General features: G+C 35.2%; 2 protein-coding genes across 2 annotated transcripts in view; both read right to left on the minus strand.

The window, feature by feature from the left end:
- LOC123252229 (alcohol dehydrogenase S chain-like) overlaps positions 1-22,902 on the minus strand; it is a 262,791-nt gene that overhangs the window by 224,995 nt on the left and 14,894 nt on the right. The window lies entirely within an intron of this gene.
- LOC123251706 (alcohol dehydrogenase 1-like) overlaps positions 10,176-22,902 on the minus strand; it is a 23,663-nt gene continuing 10,936 nt past the window's right edge. Inside the window, exons 2-5 of the mRNA XM_044681015.1 lie at positions 22,236-22,496; positions 18,503-18,638; positions 14,130-14,268; positions 10,176-10,335 (exon numbers count right to left, since the gene is read on the minus strand). Coding sequence (XP_044536950.1) covers positions 10,299-10,335; positions 14,130-14,268; positions 18,503-18,638; positions 22,236-22,496 — 573 coding nt within the window. The 3' untranslated portion in view covers positions 10,176-10,298. The remainder of the gene's footprint in view (positions 10,336-14,129; positions 14,269-18,502; positions 18,639-22,235; positions 22,497-22,902) is intronic.

Raw genomic sequence — 22,902 nt, forward strand, 5'->3', positions numbered from 1 at the left:
CCATGTAATAGGGCATAGAATCATTGCAAACAAATGCAAAAGAGCAGATATAATAAATGTAACCTTCTCAGATCATAATGCAATAAAAATAATAATTAGTAAGGGCACCTGGACAGGCAAATCAAAAACTAATTGGAAATTACACAATATGATTCTCCAAAACCAATTAGTCAAAGAAGAAATCATAGAAACAATCAACAATTTCATTGAAGAGAATGATAATGATGAGACATCCTACCAAACTCTGTGGGATGCAGCCAAGGCAGTACTCAGGAAGAAATTTATATCCTTGAGTGCATATATTAACAAATTAAGGAGGGCAGAGATTGATGAATTGGGCATGCAACTCTAAAAAACTAGAAAGTGAGTAAATTAAAAATCCCCAGATGAAAACTAAATTAGAAATACTAAAAATCAAGGGAGAAATTAATAAAATTGAAAATAAAAGAACTATTGAATTAATAAATAAGACTAGAAGCTGGTATTTTGAACAAACAGATAAAATAGTCAAAGTACTGGTCAATCTAATAAAAAAAAAGGAAAGAAGAAAACCAAATTGACAATATAAAAGATGAAAAGGGAGACCTCACCTCTAATGAAAGGGAAATTAAGGCAATCATTAAAAACTATTTCCACCCAATTATATGGCAATAAATATAACAATTTAGGAGATATGGATGAATATTTACAAAAATATAAATTGCCTAGATTAACAGCAGAAGAAATAGAATACCTAAATAATCCCATATCAGAAAAAGAAATAGAACAAGCCATCAAAGCACTCCCTAAGAAAAAATCACCAGGACCTGATGGATTTAAAAGTGAATTCTATCAGACATACAAAGAGCAACTAATCCCAATACTATGCAAACTATTTGATATAATAAGCAAAGAAGGAGTCCTACGAAATTCCTTTTATGACACAAATATGGTACTGATTCCAAAACCAGGGAGATCAAAAACAGAGAAAGAAAACTAAAGACCAATCTCCCTAATGAACATAGATGCAAAAATCTTAAATAGAATATTAGCAAAGAGACTCCAGCAAGTAATCAAGAAGATCATCCACTATGATCAGGTGGGATTTATACTAGGAATGCAAGGATGGTTCAACATTAGGAAAACCATCCACATAATTGACCATATCAACAGTCTAAGAAGCAAAAATCACATGATTATCCCAATAGATGCTGAAAAAGCCTTTGACAAAATACAGCATCCATTCCTATTGAAAACATTGAAAAGTATAGGAATAGAAGGACCCTTCCTAAAAATAACAAACAGTATATACCTAAAACTATCAATAAGCATCATATGCAATGGGGATAAATTAGAAGCCTTCCCAATAAGATCAGGAGTGAAACAAGGATGCCCATTATCACCTCTATTATTCAACATAGTACTAGAAACACTAGCAGTAGCAATTAGAGAAGAAAAAGAAATTGTAGGTATCAAAATAGGCAATGAGGAGACTAAGCTATCACTCTTTGCAGATGATATGATGGTCTACTTAAAAAATCCTAGAGAATGAACTAAGAAGCTTGTAGAAATAATCAACAACTTTAGCAAAGTTGCAGGATACAAAATAAATGCACATTAATCATCAGCATTTCTATATAGTTCCAACACATCACAGCAGCAAGAGGTAGAAAGAGAAACACCATTTAAAATCACCCTAGACAATATAAAATACTTAGGAATCTATCTACCAAAACAAACACAGCAATTATATGAAAACAACTACAAAACACTTTCCAAACAAATAAAACTTAATCTCAACAATTGGAAAGCCATTAATTGCTCATGGGTAGGATGTGCTAACATAATAAAAATGACCACTCTACCCAAATTAATTTACCTATTTAGCACCATACCTATCAAACTACCAAAAAACTTCTTTACTGAATTAGGAAAAAGCTATAACAAATTTCATCTGGAATAAGAAAAGATCAAGAATATCAAGGGAAATAATGAAAAAAAATGTGAAGGAAGGGGGCCTAGCAGTACCATATATTAAACTATACTATAAAGCAGCAGTTATCAAAACAATATGGTACTGGCTAAGAGACAGAAGGGAGGATCAGTGGAATAGACTTGGGGTTAATGACATCAGCAAGACAGTGTATGATAAACTCAAAGAGCCCAACTTTTGGGACATGAATCCACTATTTGACAAAAACTGCTGGGAAATTTGGAAAACAATATGGGAGAGATTAGGTTTAGATCAACATCTCATACCCTCCACCAAGATAAATTCAGAATGGGTGAATGACTTGAATATAAAGAGGGAAAGTATAAATAAGTTAAGTGAACACAAAATAGTATACTTGTCAGATCTCTGGGAAAGGAAAGATTTTAAAACGAAGCAAGAGTTAGAGAAAATTACAAAATGTAAATTAAATGGTTTTGATTATATTAATCTAAAAAGCTTTTGTACAAACAAAAACAATGTAGTCAAAATCAGAAGAGAAACAACAAATTGGGAAAAAATCTTTATAACAAAAAACTCTGACAGGGGTATAATTACTCAAATATACAAGGAGTTAAATCAATTGTATAAAAAATCAAGTCATTCCCCAATTGATAAATGGACAAGAGACATGAATAGGCAGTTTTCAGGTAAAGAAATCAAAAGTATCAATAAGCACATTAGAAAGTGTTCTAAATCCCTAATAATTAGAGAAATGCAAATCAAAACAACTCTGAGGTATCACCTCACACCTAGCAGATTGGCTAAAATGAAAGAAGGGGAGAGTAATGAATGCTGGAGGGGATGTGGCAAAATTGGGACATTGATGGTGGAGTTGTGAACTGATCCAACCACTCTGGCTGGTGATTTGGAACTATGCTCAAAGGGCTATAAAAGAATGCCTGCCCTTTGATCCAGCCATACCATTGTTGGGTTTGTACCCCAAAGAGATCATAGATAAACAGACTTGTATGAAAATATTTATAGCCGCGCTTTTTGTGGTGGCAAAAAACTGGAAAATGAGGGTATGTCCTTCAATTGGGGAATGGCTGAACAAATTGTGGTAAATGCTCTTGATGGAATACTACTGTGCTCAAAGGAATAATAAGGAATTCCATGTGAACTGGAAAGACCTCCAGGAACTGATGCAGAGTGAATGGAGCAGAGCCAGAAGAACATTGTACACAGAGACTATGGTAAAATCGAATGTAATGGACTTCTGTACTAGCAGCAATGCAATGACACAGGACAGTTCTAAGGGATTTATTGTAAAGAACGCTACCCACATTCAGAGGAAGAACTGCAGGAGAGGAAACATAGAAGAAAAACAACTGCTTGAACGCATGGGGTGAGGTGGACATGATTGGGGATGTGGACTCGAAACTACCAAACCAATGAAACTAACAACAATTTGGTAATGACACATGTTAAAACCAGTGGAAATGTGCATCGGCCATGGTTGTGGGGAGAGTGGGGGTGAAGGAGAAAGTAGGAGCATGAATCATGTAACCATGTTAAAAATGAATATTAATAAATGTTTAAAAAACATCTAAAAAAGAATCATGTAAACATGGAAAATATCAATAATTAGATTAAATTTTAAAAAATTCATGGGAGCAGCTGGATGGCTCAGTGGATTAAGATCCAGGGCTAGAAACAGGAGGTCCTGAATTCAAATTTGGCATCAGACACTTCCTAGCTGTGTGACCATGGGCAAGTCACTTAACACCCACTGCCTAGCCCTTAGTACTCTTCTGCCTTGGGAATAATACATAGTATTGATTCTAAGGCCGAAAGTAAGGGCTTAAAAAGAATCCAAATTAAAAACCTCTGCTATAATTCCAGTTATGTGGCTTACTAGGGGAGATTTAGGATATAGGAAAAATATGCTCAAAAAAAAACTTAATAAATAATGAAAATGGGGGTGGCTAGGTAGTGTAGTGGATAGAGAGCCCGGTTTAGAGATAGGAGGCCTAGATCCAATTCTAGAATCAGACACTTCCTAGCTGTGTGACCCTAGGCAAGTCACTTAACCCTATTTGCCTAGCCCTTTCCATTCTTCTATCTTATAATTTATATTAAGATAGAAGATGAGTTAAAAAAATAGAATTAAAGTGACAAGAATGGAAAATAGTGTCAGTTTTTTGAGAGCAAGCTTTTGTTTTGTTTTTAGGTATAAAAACCACTCTAGGATTCATATTCTTACATATATATGCATTATATATATATATATATTATATGTACATACATATATACATACACACATAACATTATATATATGTTAGAGAGCATGTTTCCTGGCAGTACAGACAAATGGTATCTATTCAAGAAACACTAAAAGTCGAGTGAGTGGCAGAGGGCAGTAAAGATTTTCCAACTGGAACTGCTCAAGGCAGCACTATGTCATAGGAATTGCATAACTCTTAAAGAAGGACTTATTACTTACTAGAAGATGTAGTTACCCTTTTTTGGACTCTGTTTCCATGAACTTATAAATGCAGCTGTATTTATTTGAGCCTCAAAATTTCTGTTCAAATCTGGTCTTTTTTTTCAGGAATGCTTGGAAGTCTTCTATTTTACTAAATGACCATACTTTCCCCTGTGAAAGAGTGTAGTCAGTTTTGCCAGGTAGTTGATTCTTGGTTTGTAGACCCTTGCCTTCTAGAATATTATATTCCAAGTCTTAGTCCTTCAGTATGGAGGCTGCAAGTCCAGTGTGATTCTGACTGGGGCTCCTTGATATCTGAATTGTTTCTTTCTAGTTATTTGTGGTATTTTCTCCTTGGTCTAGGAGCTCTTAGTGTGTGTGTGTGTGTGTGTGTGTGTGTGTGTGTGTGTGTGTGTGTGTGTATTTTATTTATTTTTATTTTTTGGAAAATTGTATTTAATTGATTAATTTAGAATATTTTTCCATGGTTACAAGATTCATATTCTTTCCCTCCTCTCCCCCCAAGTCCCTCCCATAGCTGATGTGCAATTCCACTGGGTTTTACATGTGTCATTGATCAAGACCTAATTCCATATTATTAATATTTGCACTAGGGTGATCATTTAGAGTCAATATCCCCATTCATATCCCCATCAACCCATGTGATCAAGCAATTGCTTTTCTTCTGTGTTTCTATTCCCAGAGTTGTTCTTCTAAATGTGGCTAGCTTTCTTTCTCATAAGTCCCTCAGAATTGTCCTGGATCATTGCATTGCTGCTAGTAGAGAAGTCCTTTACATTCAGTTGTAGAACAGTATATCAGTCTCTGTGTATAATGTTCTTTTAATTCTTTTCCTTTCACTCTACATCAATTCCTGGACTCTTTTCAGTTCACATGGAATTCCTCCAGTTCATTATTCCTTTCAGCACAATAGTATTCCATCGCCAACAGATACCACAATTTGTTCAGCCATTCCCCAATTGAAGGGCACACCCTCATTTTCCAATTTTTTGCCACCACAAAGAGTGCAGCTATAAATAATTTTGTAGAAGTATTTTTCCTTATTATCTCTTTGGGGTACAAACCCAGCAGTGGTATGGCTGGATCAAAATGCAGACGATCTTTTAAAGCCCTTTGGGCATAGTTCCATATTGCCATCCAGAATGGTTGGATTAATTCACAACTACACCAGCAATGCACTAATGTCCCAATTTTGCCACATCCCCTCCAACATTTATTACTTTCCTTTGCTGTCATATTAGCCAATCTGCTAAGTGTGAGGTGGTACCTCAGAGTTGTTTTGATTTGCATTTCTCTAATTATAAGAGATTTTGAACACTTTTTCATGTGCTTATTGATAGTTTTGATTTCTTTATCTGAAAACTACCTATTCATGTCCCTGGCCCATTTATCAATTGGGAAATGGCTTGACTTTTTTGTACAATTGATTTAGCTCCTTATAAACTGAAGTAATTGGTCTAGGAGCTCTTGAAGTTGGCTATCACATTCCTGTGAGTTGTCAATTGGGGATTTAATGCAGGAGGTGATCTGTGGATTCTTTCAATCTCTATTATACCCTCTTGTTCAAGGATATGATGTCAAGGCTTTTTTTTCTGGCCATGACCTTTTGGCAGTCCAGTAATTCTTAAATTTTCTCTCCTGGATTTATTTTCCAGGTCAATAGTTTTTCAATAAGGTATTTCAGATTTTCTTCTATTTTTTCATTCTTTTCATTTTGTTTCATAAAATCTTGATGCCTTGTAAAATCATGAGCTTCTAGTTGTTCAATTTTATTTTTTAAAGACCAGATTTTGTCTATGATTTTTTCATCCTCCTTTTCCTTTTGAATTGTTTTTCTTTGTAACTCATTCTTTTTGTCTTTTTTTTTTTTGCCTTTTTTTTCTAGCTGGTCAATTCTGGCTTTCAAGAAACTATTTTCTTGTTTTGGTTTATGTGCCTCTATTTCCAGATGACCTATTTTGCTTTTTAAGTTCTTTTCTCAGTTTTCTTCAGCCTGTGTTATTTGTTTTTTTAATTCCTTTATGAGCTCTTCCAGACCCTGAATCTAGGTCACTGGAGTTTCTGAGATTTTACTTAATGTTCCTTGGTCCACCTCTATTGTTTTTCTGTATGGTAGTTTTCAGTTATAGTTTCTTTTTTTTTCCCCTTCTGCTGTTTACTCATAGTTTTTCTTTTTATACTTGTTACTGTCTAAAGTAAATTTCTCTCTTTTCCTTGTCACTCTCTTAATGTTATTTGTAGTCCAAATACCAGTGAGTAAATTGAGATAGATGAGCCACCACCAAGGGAAGTTAAGAGTCATGAGATAGGAAGCAATGGAGTCAAGAATATCATGTGACAGCAGAGTAATTTCCCAGGCACTGCCTCCCTAGGAGGCCCAGGCAAATTAAGAAACTATGCTTAGTTCCTGAGATGTGATATGTGAGAGTTAGCAAGTGGAGAAAAGATTTTATAAGGTGAGCCAGGAAGGAAGTAGAGGTCTTTAGCATGCTGTGAATGTTGCTGAGGGGTCTTGAAGCTCTGTCTGGTTGTTGGATTTGGTTTTCTGTTCCCCTTGAAGCGTTTTGTTTTTTATTGGTGTGGGGGGGGGGGGATGAGATTCAGTGTGTAATTCGCAGACTAGTATTTGGCTTATAACCCCAATTTTCAAGACCCCTGAATATTACTATTCCTTAGACCAGTGATTCCCAAAGTGGGCACTACCGCCCCCTGGTGGGTGCTGCAGTGATCCAGGAGGGCAGTGGTAGACACACTTTTTTTTGTATTACATTCTATTCTGAGTTGAATAAATAGTTTCATAATTTCCAGGGGGCACTAAGTAATATTTTTTCTGGAAAGGAGGAGGTAGGCCAAAAAAGTTTGGGAACCACTGCCTTAGACTAAAACTGCCCCACCCAAAAAAAGCTTTAGTTTTCTTGACTTATTTTCAAAAACCTTAAGAAGAGTTTATCTCTAGCCTGGGAAACTTGCCAACTCTAGGAAGAAGGCAAGATAAGAAGGAACAGCACGTTTCAAGAATATCTTTTTTGTCCCAACCTGGAAACCCCGTTATAATCATGGGTTTTTCTTTATCATGGGGGTCTTTAAGGGTACATAATGTTGAAATTCACATGCTCAAGACTGTAAATATCATAGTCCCCACCTTCTGTGGGATTGGGCAGAGGGAAGGAGGAGAAATTTGTATCAGGATTATTATAAAATTGCACCTAGAGGAAGAAAGGACATTTTTGCTCCAAGAAAGCCACTTGTGTGAGCAGAATACTTTTTCTTTCCCTTCTCCTCCTCCTCCCCTGCTGCTATTTTCTCTGAATAAATTCATTTTTCTCTGCCAACATCTTATCAATTCTCCTATCTACTCATTAGAGTGATTTCTAGGGGTTCCAGCCCCACCCCCATTCTACTCCCTACGGTGTGGAAGGGTATTCACAGAGGAATCAATTTTTGCTATTTCTAAGCTGTAAACTTGACTCCATCCCCAACTGTATTTATTTGAACCTGGTGAACCATTATGCTTACAAATGGAGCTGTTGATTTTCCTTTGAGCAGGGTCAGATATTGAAAATCCCTAATCATGTCAATGTGAACAGGCAATGAACCAGAGAACTGATTCACCACCAAAGTGTGATGGAGTCCTTTGTGTTAAGTGCAACCTCATACAGGCAAGAGCCAGAGAGAAGAGGCCCTAAAATTCTAAGTTTCTTAGTAACAGAGCCAGACTAAAACCAAGGTCTTCTGATCTCTACTCTAGGACTCTTTCTATTTATATCATGTTCTTTGATCGATTCTTAGATGACATTAGGAAATGCAAGAGTAGGTGTACAAGAGGAACTTAGAAATTCAGATGGAAAATTGTCAGGTTATTGCTATATGAGGGTTGAACTGAGTTATAAAACTCAAGGAAAGATAATATAAGTCCCCTAGAGTAGCTAAGTGGTGCAGTGCCAAACCTAGAGTTAAGGAGATCTGAGTTAAAATCCAGCTTCAGATACTTCCTAGCTGTATGACTCTGGGCAAGTTACTTAATCCTGTTTGCCTCAGTTTCCCTATTTTAAAATGAGTTAGAGAAGGAAATGGCAAACTATTCTGTTATCTTTGCCAAGAAAACTGAGTTGATCACAACTCAAAGGACTAAAAAATACCACATAACAATTTCTGAATAAGTGCTTGTTAAATGAATGAATAAATTAAAAAATATTGAAATGTAATGAATTATGTCTTTGAGGAGTCCTGTTTTTATTCAGAATGTCTGCATTTACACTGGTAATGGAGGTAAATTTAGTTCAACGGGATGGTTGTAAGGATCATCAGGAGAGGAACAACCTTCTGAGAGGGGCAACATAAAAAAGAAATGGGTCTTTGGAGAGGAATCTTGCCACAAGGGGACCTTGGAGGTACTGGATGAGGGCAGTTGTGTTGAATATTATTATGGATGAAATGCCAGAAATTGCCAAATATAAAAGTAGGCAGACACTCAAAAAAATCATTTATGACATCTAAATATTATCCCTAAAGTGGACGGATTTCTAAACGTGCAAGGTCTTGTAAGAATAGATACATTATTTCTTATTTAGAAAAAATCCTATTCATACAAATAAAGTAAAATCATTACACAAATGATCTTTTTGAAGTTGAACTGTACATTGATTTGAAAATTGTCAAAATGGGATTCAGAGCATATTTTTATCATTCAAAATAGAAAAATATGTATATTTAAACTTTGACAATCAACCTTTGTATGAATAATATCTCTTTTCTCATTCCTAACTAAATTTTAATTTTCATCAAGTTATTTGACAGTGCTTCTTGAAATGAATTATAAATTTATATTGTGTATGAAATATAATATCAGCTCTTTTGACGATAGGAATAATTTCTTTTTTGCTTTTGCATCCCCAATCGCCAGCATAGTGACTGGTGTACAGAATGAATGGAAATACACAATGTGCTTTCTTTAAAATATGTCTATATTTTTAAATTGAAGTAGGTAAACTGTACCATTTGATAAATGGATTATTTTACTTAACAAATTCAATTTTTTAAACATTTATCTTCTATCTCAGAATCAATACTGAGTACTGGTTCCAAGGCAGAGGAGTGATAAAGGTGAGGCAATGGGGGTTAAGTGACTTGTGCAGGGACACACAGCTAGGAAATTTCTGAAGCCAGATTTGAAGTTAGGACCTCTCCTCTCCAGGTTTGGCTCTCAATTCACTGAGACCTAGCTGCTCCCAATTCAATTTATTTTTTGAAAAAATACTTTTCTTCTTTGAAACATAAAGGGAGAAGAAAAGGAAATTGCCAGCCATAGGTTTTTGTCATTTATATATGTATATATTTAAGTATATAATACATATATATTCATATATGCAAACATGTGGTACATATATACATATAAATGTATAGATTATTTGAAAAGTCTTTACAAGTGCTTTGTTGTCAATACTTCATAAAAAAAGATCATTTCTGGTTATTTCTCATATACCTAGTCTCATTTGAAACATAATTAGAATCATAGAAATCCTTTAAGCTCTTATGAATTTGATCCAAGAATTTTATCATTTCTTTTAAAATTTTCACTTCAGTAAAAGGTCAGAAGTTCTTATACCTTAGCTGAAGATCTAGTCCAATGTAAACCACCATCTTGAGATTAACCACCAATAACCCTAAAATTACGAGCAGTCCCTACTACTACCCCAGTTAATTAAATTATACTAGTGACAATGTTAATCCTTTATTTAAGGAACTATGTTTATTTGTTCCAACATACTTTTTTTCTGTCATATTTTATCCACATGAAAGAGCCATACATACTTTGTGGTTATTACATGAAAGTGAAATATAAGAGAAAGAAATTGTTGAAGGATCCAGAAGTAACTTTTATCACTTCAGTGCTGAAAAAGTCAGGACTGTTCGAATACTGAAAGAGAAAATGTAAGTTTCTGTTAATAGCTTGTTTCCAAATCTCCCAATAAGAGTAATTTAGTATTAGTGCCCACCTATTATGCATTTTTCTACTTAGTGTGCACAGAGATAGCAAATGAAATGCTGTTGTTTCATTTAAATGAGCTATTACTTATTAATTAAATGATGAATCTGAAAGATTAACTTATAAAACCTGAGGGAACAGCAGGGTCAGTAACCTAAAGGAGATTTGGAGTTCAATGAGACCTAAAGTCATTCCCACTAGTCTTAAGAAGAAGGATATTTTATGGCTAAAAGTGGGTTTCAGTTTTCACACATGTAAAGTGAGAGAGTAGGTATAAGTGAATCCTGAGGTTCCTTCCAGATGTGAATCTGTGAACTCATGATTCTTTGATCTACAGAAAAATACAATGCATAATATACATGCTAAAGCTCTTGGCAAAGAGGAGGAGCTTGGACAGATTAGCAGAGTTCTGAAAATGGAAATATATAACCTCTCCTCTCAGACAGACAGACAGGCAGAAAGACAGACAGACAGAAAGAGAGAAAGATTCTAGTTTCCTACATGATACAATTAAATGCATCCTGATTTACAAAGAGATCAAAGAATGAGGAAAAGGATTCTTATGTACAAAAAGATTTGTAATAATTGTTTTTTTGCAGTGACAAAGAATTAGAAACTGATGTTCACCACTTGGGAAATGACTGATAAAGTTATGTTACATGGTTATGGTGAAATACTATTGTGCTATAAGAAATTATAAAGAGGGTGATTTCAGAAAAATCTAGGAAGACTTGTTGAAACAGAGTAAGAAGAACCAGGAGAAGAATTTGTACAATAATAACAATGCTATTAAAAACAGCAACTTTGAAAACTTAAGAACTGTGGTTTATATATATATATATATATGTATGTATGAATGTATACACATGTTAATATACATTTTACAAAGACATAAATATAACATATTATAGATATATGTATTTATTTACAATATATGGCATATTTGTAAGATCAATGTGAGAAATCATTTTGCTTGACTATATATTTGTTATATTGACTTTATTTTTCTTATTTGAGGATGAGAAGATAGGAGGGAGAAAAGGCAAATCTGAGTTAAATGATAAAATATTAAAATGTAAGGCCAGAGATAAATTATTATTAGGGTCTTTTTTCTCACTTCTAGAGTCTTCAATGGTCTTCTAATTCTTGGACTTTAACAAGTTTTATAAAAGTTGATCTCAACATTCCCCTCTAAACAACTTTAAAATAATGCTTCAAATCAAGTTTTTGAATGGTAGGGCCAACAAAAGTTTAGAGGGAAACATTTTTCCATTCTAAGAAAACTTAGGAATTGTGCAAGAGAAGTCTGGAACATTCAATTGGGTGTAGATCTGGAGAACATCAGGAGAACTAGCTGTGGGCCTTGGGGGCAGCTGTGAAAGCAGCAACTTGAGAAGTTCTCAGCCCAGAAATGGTAAGGTGGTCAGATAATTGATCAGAAAGATACTATAGGGGACCTTTGCTGGCACTGGGTACAACTGACACTGATTGGCAACTCCATTGCCCATACACCGTTCTGTGTCATAGTTCCAGGACAAAACAAGGGCCTTGGTCACAATTCCAGGACCAAGAGGAGCTCTAGCATTTCTATCTGAGGGGAGTGGGGGACCTTCCTGGGTAAAGACCATAGAACACACCAGGAAAGCAGTGACTATACTTCTCCCAAAATAACATAGCCTTGGAAAGTCTGAAAACTTGCAGACCCCCAGGTTTAGCTCTGAAAACAGTAGCACAAAAAGTCTGAAACCTGGGACAGTGCCTCCCCAACCTCAGGTGAGTAGGGTGCAGCTTTAACATAAAATTCAAAGTCAAGAAATGGACTTTAAAATGAGCAAACAAACAAACAAAAAAAGAATTTGACTATGAAAAGTTATTATGGTGGCACACTTAGAAAACAATGTAAAAATGGTACAAGCAAACCATCAAAGAAAATTGCTAATTGGACACAAACTAAACAAGAATTCCTAGAAGAGTTAAATAGAGATAAGGGAAGATTGGGGGGAATGAGTGATGCTAGAAAATTATGAAAAGATGATTAACAGTTTGGAAAAAGAGGCACAAAAGTTTACTGAAGAAAATAACTTAACAAGGAGAACTGGCCAAATGGAAAATGAAATAGAAAAGCTCACTAAAGAAAATAATTCCTCAGAAATTAAAATAAGACAAGTGGAAGCTAAATGACTCCACAAGACTTAAAGAAACAATAAAAAAGTCAAAAGAATGAATATGTAGAATATATGAAATCTCACTGAAAAAATAATGGATCTGGAAAACAGATTGAAGAGAGATCATGTAAAAATTTTGGAATACCTGGAAGTAATGATTAAAAAAAGAGCCCAGACATTAACTTACTGTGTTATATTGATAATGAATGTAACAACATTTATATCTATATTATAGTCAATATGCAAACTCAGATGAGGAAAAATGTCAGAATTGTGACTTTTGGTGAGTCAATTAATTTCCTTGGTTTCCTCAACTATAAATTAAGGTTAGGCTAGATGGTCCCTAAGGTCCCTCTAAACTTTATTTTAATGTTATTATGATCCTACGATTTGATCAAACAATAGGGTCATTGGGAAACAACCAATTTGTCTGAATTCAACTGTTTTCCTACTGTAGTAACTGATTGTTTAGAATAATTCAAACTGTTTTTAGGGATGCTTTTAAAGCAGTTTACATTTGTAGATAAACATTTACTCTCTACACCCTGTGATCTAACTTTCTAACTTCAGTATATAAAGAGGACACAAAGGCTAAAGAAGGAGGAGAGAGGATTCATAGAAAAACATAGGGAGAAAACCTAATTCTCAGATAAATGGAAATCACCTTTTGAACAATGAGCCACAAATATCTTTTGTTCTTTTAACCTTGGCCCCTGGGATACAGAGAAATGCATGATGGGTGAAGGATCAATGAGTGCACTCTTTTAGATTGCTATAAGTAAAGGAAGGTACAATTTTATTGCCAATACATTGTACATGGGGGTGCAGAAAATATGCTTTTGTGCTAATCCAGTTTTCTCTATTTTTTTTATTTGGTACTCATCTTTTAAATAAAAATTGAAGAATTCTCTCCTATCTTATCACTCTTTAGCCCATCGTGCATTTCTCTTTGTCTGAAAGACTTCATTGGATGTATCCTGTATAAAAGGTTCTCTTGTTCTATTTCCAAGGTCCAGGGAGACAGTTTTGTGTAAGATCAAGTCATTCACCATTTGCATCCATGTTCTGACTTCATTTTCTTGCCAACATTGGTATCCAATACCCAAAGCTCTCAGGATTAGGACACATAGAGAAGATTATTTCATAAGGTCATGTCTACAGACCACAGACAGAATCAAAACACAACCACATCACTTTACAGAGAAAGTGGGAAACTGAGATATTTGCCAAAGGTCATATGGTTAGTAAGATGTAGTATTGGGTTTTGAAGCTAAGTTACTTGATTCTTAGAATTTTTTGTCAGACTGAACCCAGGTGACTTCCACAAAATGGACTTCAGTATTTGGGAAGGGAAATAGAATTTAATAAGTTCAATGATGAAAAAACAAAATATAAAGGAAAACACTATATTCATCTGGGACAATCTAATATCCATCCTATTAGGATTTTCATTTTGTCAAAGTCAGAAATAAATACAAATCATATAAATAGGATTATTGTTTCCAAATTCTATATTATACAAATTGCATTTATTGAGTATGTTAAACATAAAACACCCACCTTTCTCCTCTTTTAAGCAGATTGAATCCTTCTTCAATTTTATCAAAAGGTAAAATATGGGTAATTAATTCGTCTAAGTTAAATTTCTTTGCCATGAAGTCAGACACTAGATTTGGGAGATCATTTACGGTTTTCCAACCTTAAAAAAATTAAGCACCATTATTTTACTTTATTTATAAGACATTAAAAGTCAGTCAGTTAACAATCATTTATTAAGTCCCTATAATATGCCAGGTGCTGGGCTATAAAGAAAGGCAATAGCAGTTGTTGTACAAAGAGCTTACATTCTAATTGGATGCAGAACACTGGGTGGATTGTCTCAGATAAATGGACAAGAACTGCACAAGAATGGAAGGTATGTTTGTGTGTGTATGGTTGGGTTGCAATCTGCACTGATTTCACATCCAAATGAATGAAATCACAAATCCATAGAATATAAAATTATATTTCAATTTATACTTAAATATGACAACCTTCATTTTGTGTGATCTTATCTTTTGGAATCAAAGGAAAATTGAATGACATACTTGTATTAGAAAAATCTTTTTTCCACAGAAAAGAGGTAAAGTAAAGATCTTTCATGGCTATTATATAATTTTCCCAAATCTTACTTCTTAAAGACTTATAAAATATTTATAGATACACTTTTTGTAGTGGCAAAAAACTGGAAAATGAGGGAGTGTCCATCAATTGGAGAATGGCTGAACAAATTGTGCTGTTTGATGGTGATGTAATACTATTGTGCTGAAAGGAACAATAAACTAGAAGAATTCCACATGAACTGGAACAACCTCCAGGAATTGATGCAGAGTGAAAGGAGCAGAACCAGGAGAACATTATACACAGAGACCAATACACTATGGTAAAATAGAATGTAATGGACTTCTGTGCTAGCAGCAATGCAATGACCCAGGACAATTCTGAGAGACTTATGAGAAAGAACGTTATCCACATGTAGAGGAAGAATTGTGGGAGTAGAAAAACAGAAGAAAAACATATGATTTATCACATGATTCGATGGGTATATATGATTGGGGATGTAGACTCTAAATGATCATTCTATTGCAAATATTAATAATATAGAAATACATTTTAAACAATGATACATGCAAAACCCATTGGAATTGCTCATTGGCTTTGGGAGGAAAGAAGGAGGAGAGGGAAAAAACATGAATCATGTAACAAGGGCAAAATCTTTTAATTTAAATAAATAGATAGATAGATAGATAGATAGATAGATAGATAGATAAAAACAAATCTTCGTTCTTCCAAGTAACTTTTTCTAACTAATCTCACTCTGCACTGATCTTGCCATCTGGGAACTTCTGCAATGAATGTAACAACTTATATTTATGTATGGCTTTATAATTTACAAAATATTTATTTTCAAACAATTTATAACTTTGTAATAGAGATAATGTGAGTATTTTAAAATTGAGAAAACTAAAGCTCTGGGAAGACAGTTGCCTTCTTGAGTCATCTAACTAGAAGGTATTTAAATCTAGATGCTATATTGGATCATTTATATTATACCAGATTCCATTATAAAGCTAAAATTATTTTGTTGAGCTTTGACTCTAGTTTCCTTCTCAGGTAGTGCTTTATAGAATGAATTTTAACAATGTTACAAAATTGTCTCTATAACTTGTCTTGTGCAGTCCTCAAAACAATCCTGTAAATTTGAGAATACAAAATTATCACCGGTTACCAGAGAAAGAAATTAGCTTTGTTCTTCTTCCCTAAGCAGATCAGGTAGCAGAGACTGCAAATCACTTTCTCATCTTAACATGATTACATTAGGAGGAGCTGGTTTTCTCCTTTCTGCCTCTTTAGTTTGGAAAATAGTCCTGAATAATCCATCCCAGCTAAAAGGAATGAGTAGGGATAAAATGGGAAAACTTCCCTCCTCCCTGAAGTGGAGCAGATCAGCAAGTGCTTACAAGATGAGAAGAGAGGCCTAGATGAATGAAGGGAGAAGAGACAAACAGAAATAATTCACTGTGAACCTACATAAGGTTAAAACAGTGGTATCCTGGATCTCCTGATCAATCTGGTTGGCTAGAAACAAATTGTTAATTTTTTGCATGTGGGGATTTTTCTTTAGAAATCAAAGAACACTACAAACTAGGGTTTTTTTGAGGGGAGGGGATGTTATTGTTGATTGAATATATTTAAGACAGATATCAAGAAAAGATTAATCCAGATTGTGTCATGAAAATATTTTCTTTTTGAGAGCTAGTTGTTAAATATTTGCCAGAAAAGCATTGAGTTAAAGGCAGAGATCAATTGAAGAAACAATAATAAAGAGTTCCCATAACTCCTTCCATCACTTGAACCCTCTCCTGGGAAGCTTGCCATTGTGGGAATTCTGTATAAATGATGGCTTGAGAAGAATGGAAGAATAAAGAGGTTTTAAGATATTAAGGCAAATTCTGAGCCTTGTCTTTATGGAGTCCAGTATTAGAGAGCTGGTTCCCTAGGAAAATAAATCAGTACCATTTACTAACTGCAGAAGCTCATGGAATAGATTGAGAAACAAGCACCAGGAAGCAGGGATTATGGTAGGCAATACCACTGATGAAATAATTATTATCTGCTGAGAGCCTAAGACTGCTACAACAGAGCTCCAGGGAAAATTACAATTGGAAGCATTAATGGGAAGCAGTAACTGGTGACACCAGCTGAGAACAGGTCTATACAAGCCTCTTGGGGGAGAATATTGCTCACTTTGTTTTTATTGTTTTACTATTTGGACTTGACTGGAAGTCCAATGAGTTTTTGTTAACATATAAATAAAAGTACTAATGCTTTGAAGCTTATAAACCTTTTTGCTTTTAAGAAGCACTTTTGGGAGTGTCAGATACAAAATTTCCCAGGTCATCTAGGTGGAGTAATGAGTCACAAAGCCCAACCAGGACCTTCTGTCAACTGGGGGTCACTTAAACGTATTGAATTTGTAAGTCTCTCAAGGGCAAGGATGCCAGCTTCTCCTTTCTATGAACTTGGGCAAAAGGAGGCATCACCAGATCCATAGTAGGGAATCACCATGGGGTTAGGTGCCAATCAGCAGCTTTATTATCTTATACCCTACTCTGAGTCAAATTCTATTGTAAAATACAATTTCATGACTCAGAAATGAAAGGGTGGATTTTTCATACTTAAGAGAAAATAATTTTTTAAAAAGGAACCTAAGGACTTCTCTGTATTGCCTGATCAAGGTGCAATGACCTTCCTTCACAAATACCTCCTTCTCCACCAGCAGCAGTCCCAGAGTGTCAGTGCAGGTGAAGTGAGAAAATGTTCCCCAATCCACTTTTTATAGAGGTGGTTGGTATGCATCTGGAATACTGCATTTCCTGGCAGACTTGGCAATGTATTAATTTTTGCTGAAGTTCTTTCTCTCCCTGTCCCCCTACTCTATATTATTCTTTGTTACAGAGGATGGCTCTCTGTGTAGTAGAGGGTAGAAATAGATATTTTGGAATTATGCCAATAAAAAATGATAATAATAAAAAGAACTTCTAGCCAAAAAATTCCTTCTAGGAAAAATATTTCTATGGTTCTAACTTGAATAAGAGGTGACATTATTGAGATAGCAGTCAGGGTTAGAACTGGGTAACTATTTTTTTTCTTTTTTGATATTCTCTTCAAATTCCTGCTTTAATTTGTTCTCTAAACTTTACTCAAAGATTCCTCTACACATCTCTTGCTGAAACACTACTTAAAATATTGGATAATCGACTTTCTCTCTCTTGGTAATGGACTTGTCAGAATGTCCAGCCCTTCCATCTATGTGTTGACAACTTTCTCAACTCTCTTAGATGTTTCTCTTCTGACTGGTGAAACCCTGCCCAGTCCACAATTTCTTGCCAGAATTTGAACTGAGAAGCTTGGCCACCTATTTTCATATCTTTCCTGACTCCACTCATGATTCTCAGTACTTTTCTACTTTGTCCTGATACCACAACCTTCTCTTCTGGTTGTCTTGTATGTGTTGTCATCTCACATTAGAATGTAAGCTCCTGAGGCAGTTAGGTAGCACAGTAGATAGGGTGCCAGGCCTGAAGACCAGAGGACCTGGGCTCAAATGTGGCCCTAGTCATATCCTAGCTGTGTAATCCTGGGCAAGTCACTTAACCCCAATTGCCTAGTCTTTGACACTCTTCTGTCTTATAATTGTCTTAGATACGAATACAGAAGTTATAGGTTTAAAAAAAAAATGGTAAGCTCCTTGAGACTAGAGGTAGTCTATTTTTTCCCTTATATTTGTATTCCTAGTACTAAGCACAGTGCTGGTCACATTGGAAAAACTTTGTAAATACTTTCTCTCTTTCTAAATTTAAATGAAAAGCTTTCATTTTTCAGCCACATACCACCAAAAATACATCCTTTCCAGGTGCGTCCATTGAACACCAACATGGGATCAAAGGTGAGCGTTGAAGATGCTGGAGGATCGCCTACTACCACACTCATTCCACAGTTCTTATGGCAGGAAGCCAGGGCATCAATCTGATTACAAATGAAAGAAAAAATAATCTGCTTATTGTATCTATCAGAATGGAAAGGTTTCTGTGCCTTGCTCCATTGCCTCTAATTAGCACAGTCCCCCAAATTAATGGATCAACAACCTTGTACTTAGTGTTTACTATTTACCAACACTTATCTAAGTATGAAGTGATTATACCAAACAAAAGAGGAACAGTTTTTTCCACCTTAAGGATCTACATTCAATAAGTGTGTGCGGGGAGAACAATGTGTTTACCTATAAGTATATAAAATTTTAGAAAGCAAATTCAAAGTAATTTAGGTGTTGGGGTAGGTGCAATGCACTGACAGCTAGGAACATTAAGAAGAAAAACTTTATTTGGGAAGTAATATTTGAGCTGAGATTGGAAGAAAACTTGGGTTTCAATGACATAAGGATGAAGAGGGAGGTCATAGGGGACACTTTGTATAAAGCCATGGAGAAGACCAATGAATGTTGCATCACATAATTGAAGTACACTCCCACATGCATGCATAGATTTGGTTTCTTATGAAAGGAAACTTATTTTGAATATTGTGGAAACTCTGTAATTCTTAGTCTACTTTCTATATATATATCTTCCCAGTAAAGGTAGGAAATAAAAGGCAGATCATAGGATCAAAGATTTGGAGGTAGAAAAGATCTTAGAAATTACTCTACTCTAGCCTCTTCATTTTATCAATGAGTAGACCCAACAAAATAAAGCAGATTTCCCAAAGCCCCAAATTAGCATGTAGCAGTCCCAGGATTAGAACTCAGTTCTAGAGTACCAAAGTTTAGATCTCCAAATTCAGCACTTTCTTATATAGCACCATGCTATGATATATATGTATGCATACATATATATCATCTATTTAAACACATATATGTATGTGTGTGTATCTTATGTTCATAGTATTTCCATCACTGAAAAATTATTGAAGCATTATCATCAAACAGCCCCAGGTAAATCAATAATTTAACTACGCTCAAATATTAACCCAATGAACTTAATAAAGTAAATTTTGTTGATTTTTCATTAAAGATTTCAAATGAACTAGGAAAACAAATCTGTATCAAGAGGTAAATGCTTATTACCCATATGGAAACTGAGATTAATGCATATTATTTCTGAAAATGTTAATTTTTCTCCTTCCTTCCTTCTTTCTTTCCTTCCTTCCTTCACTCCTCCCTCCCTTCCTTCCTTCCTTCCTCCCTCCCTCTCTTCCTTCCTTCCTTCCTTTCTACCTTCCTTCCTTCTCTCTTCTTTTACTCTGTACCTTTCTCTCTCCCTCACTCTGTCCATCTATCTCTGTTACTAAGGGAATAGTACTACTGTACTGGGATAGGCACTATCATTGTTTTAAGTTCATTAGGAAATATCTAGAAAGTAATTATATTTTTATTATTATTGCTACTACTACTATGTAATAGAAACATATTGTGCTTGTAAAAGTTTATATTATCAGTTTCCTTGGCAATAAATCTAAATAGTACTAAATAAGAAATGAGGCAAAGTCTGGCCACCACCTAGGATACTCAAGAGTAAGATAATAAGGTGATTTCTTAGCCAATAATGACCATCAGGACTTTGATCCAAACCCCTCCAAACTTCCCACTTCCCTCAAAATTCCATTCTTCTGCTAGCCCTCTTAACACCTAAGTGGAGTTAGAACTACCTGAGCAACTTGATGAAAAAAGTTGCAATTTCCATTTTGTACCCTGAGGACAGTGTCCACTCTATTCATGTGAAGGTCCATTTATTCAGGCTGATTTACACACCGGGGAGCAGAAATACCAGGTGGGAAAAGTGGGAAGAAGGGAAAGGACATAGATTCTTTGGGAAGAACTTATAAGGCTTGCAAAAGACCCTTCCGTGGTCCCATGACTTCCCTTTCCCGCTTCCTGCCCCTTAGACAAATTACTGAGGTAGCTTGGACTCTGAATGGGATCACTTTTCTTTTCCTTAGGCAGTGAGGTGGGAGAGTGGTTAGAATGATGGAGTCGAGAAAACCTGAGTTCAAAACTAATCTAAAAATTTTACTACATAGTTGGATGACCCTGGGGAAGCCACTTAACCTCTCTTGACCTCAGGTCCCTTATCTATATAGTGGGAATAAAAATAGCAGATAACAATAACAATAACAAGCAAAGTTATTACAAGAATAAAATGAAATAATATTTGTAAAGTGCTTTATAGATCTTAAAGAGCTATATAATTGCTATTATTATTATTATTATAATTCAGGAAGGCATATATTTTCCTTGAGGTATTGATTGCTTATAATTACTGTGATAATTTGATTAAGTCTACTACTGCCCATCTTTAGATTTAATCACCAAAGGTGAGAACACCTCTAATTCTGGGAGGTCCATAACCCGTGTGTGCTAGAGTGGGTGATGAATCAGAATTGACTGACTGCCCCCTAGGCGTCTATTGTGATTGGATATGCAAATTAGGAGGAAGGCGCAGGAAGTGACCCCTTTAAAAGGAGAAGGTCCTCAGTCAGCTGAAGGCTTCTGGTGAAGAGGGCGGCTGATGAAGGAGCTCTTCTGGTTGGTGAAGGAGTATTGAGACCTTGGTGAGACTACTTTAAATATCTTCTTTTGAATTCCACGTGGTGAGTTTAAAGACTGACTGAATCTTCCTGAACTTCTCTTAAGAAACTTCTTTAGTAGACTCTGTGAATGAATTTTTGCTCCATTCACCTCCGGGCCTCTGGCCCTCTAACTCTCAGTTGAGGGTTATTTAGTTCTACCTAGATTAATTAGAGGATCGTAGTAAATTACCTACTGGGTTAGATTCTTATTTCCTTATTTCCTCTCTCTCTTCTTAATTGTAAATAAACTTCCATGACAGTCAATTTTGACTTGAGATTATTCTTAATTGAGGATTGATAATAGTTCAATCCTATGGCAACCATCTTTTAATATATTGAACCCCAAAACTCCCTTTTCCCCCTTACATTACTTACTTGTCTCCTATTACTCAGAAGATAATGGTGTAGAGCTATACTTGACTTTGGCAATATGAACTTAATCATACCCTTCAGATATTCTTAATTGGTTAATTTCTAAATTTACTGTTTGGAGGGTGAATGACCATTTTATCTTCATCTGGGACACCAGGGTTTACCTTGCACAGGAATTGTGGCCTTTGCCCTGCCACCAAGAATCACCCTCATGTCCACCCCAAGCTTTATACAACTTGCTCTTGCTAAAAAAAATAATAATCTACCATTGCCATTATAAATAATGACAAAAACAATGATTCACTTGACCAAAATGCTTTTTTTCACTCCCTTATTTTTGTCATTTCTGCCTAGAGTAATATAAGTTCTTTGAGGGAAAGTATTGTCTCATTTGTAAAATTTAATTTTCCAGAATTTAGCCAGGTGTTTGCCCACAGTAAGTGTTTATTATATTCCTGTTGATTAATTCACACTGCTTTATGTAAACTCAGCTTTAGTGTGGATCATAGCTGCATGCTAAGGTTAATTCCTAATGAATTAAACCACAGAGAGGTAAAATCTACCATTGCTCATATTTAACCAGTTTGCCTGTGGTTTCCTAGATTTCTATTTTTCATGTTGATTATTTACCATTGTATCAAGGTTTCCAGTAACCTCAAAGGTGTACCCCACAGAATCGCCAGTCATTTCCTTCAGCACTTCATTGATGGGCTTTGTGTAGTCCTTAGGGTTGATGCATTCAGTGGCTCCTACAGCCTTGGCCTTCTCAAATTTGTGTGGGTTGATGTCAACTCCAATGATCCGGGAAGCACCAGAGACTTTACATCCTATAATAACTGAGAGGCCAACTCCTCCCAGCCCAAAGACAACACAAGTAGATCCAGGGGTAACCTATGGTGAAGAAAAAATACTGGACATTAGTAACTAATGATTGTACTAATAAAACTAAAGTTGTAATAAATCTGGAATCTTGGAAAATACCTAATTTAGGGTGTAACTAGCCCAATGTCACCATTGGCAAAATGATTCTGATAATAACACTTTGAAGAGATGAGTAACATAGGCAATTTAGAGATCAGATAGACAGACAGACAGATAGATGAATGGATGAATAGATAGACAGATAGATTGATAGATAGACAGATAGACAGATAGATGACAGATAGCTAGATAGATAGCTAGATAGATAGCTAGATAGATAGATAGATGGATAGGAAGAAAGAGAGAAAGAAAGAAAGAGAGAAAGAAAGAAAGAAAGAAAGAAAGAAAGAAAGAAAGAAAGAAAGAAAGAAAAAAA

Source organism: Gracilinanus agilis, chromosome 6 (genome assembly GCF_016433145.1).
Source record: "Gracilinanus agilis isolate LMUSP501 chromosome 6, AgileGrace, whole genome shotgun sequence".
NCBI lineage: Eukaryota > Metazoa > Chordata > Mammalia > Didelphimorphia > Didelphidae > Gracilinanus > Gracilinanus agilis.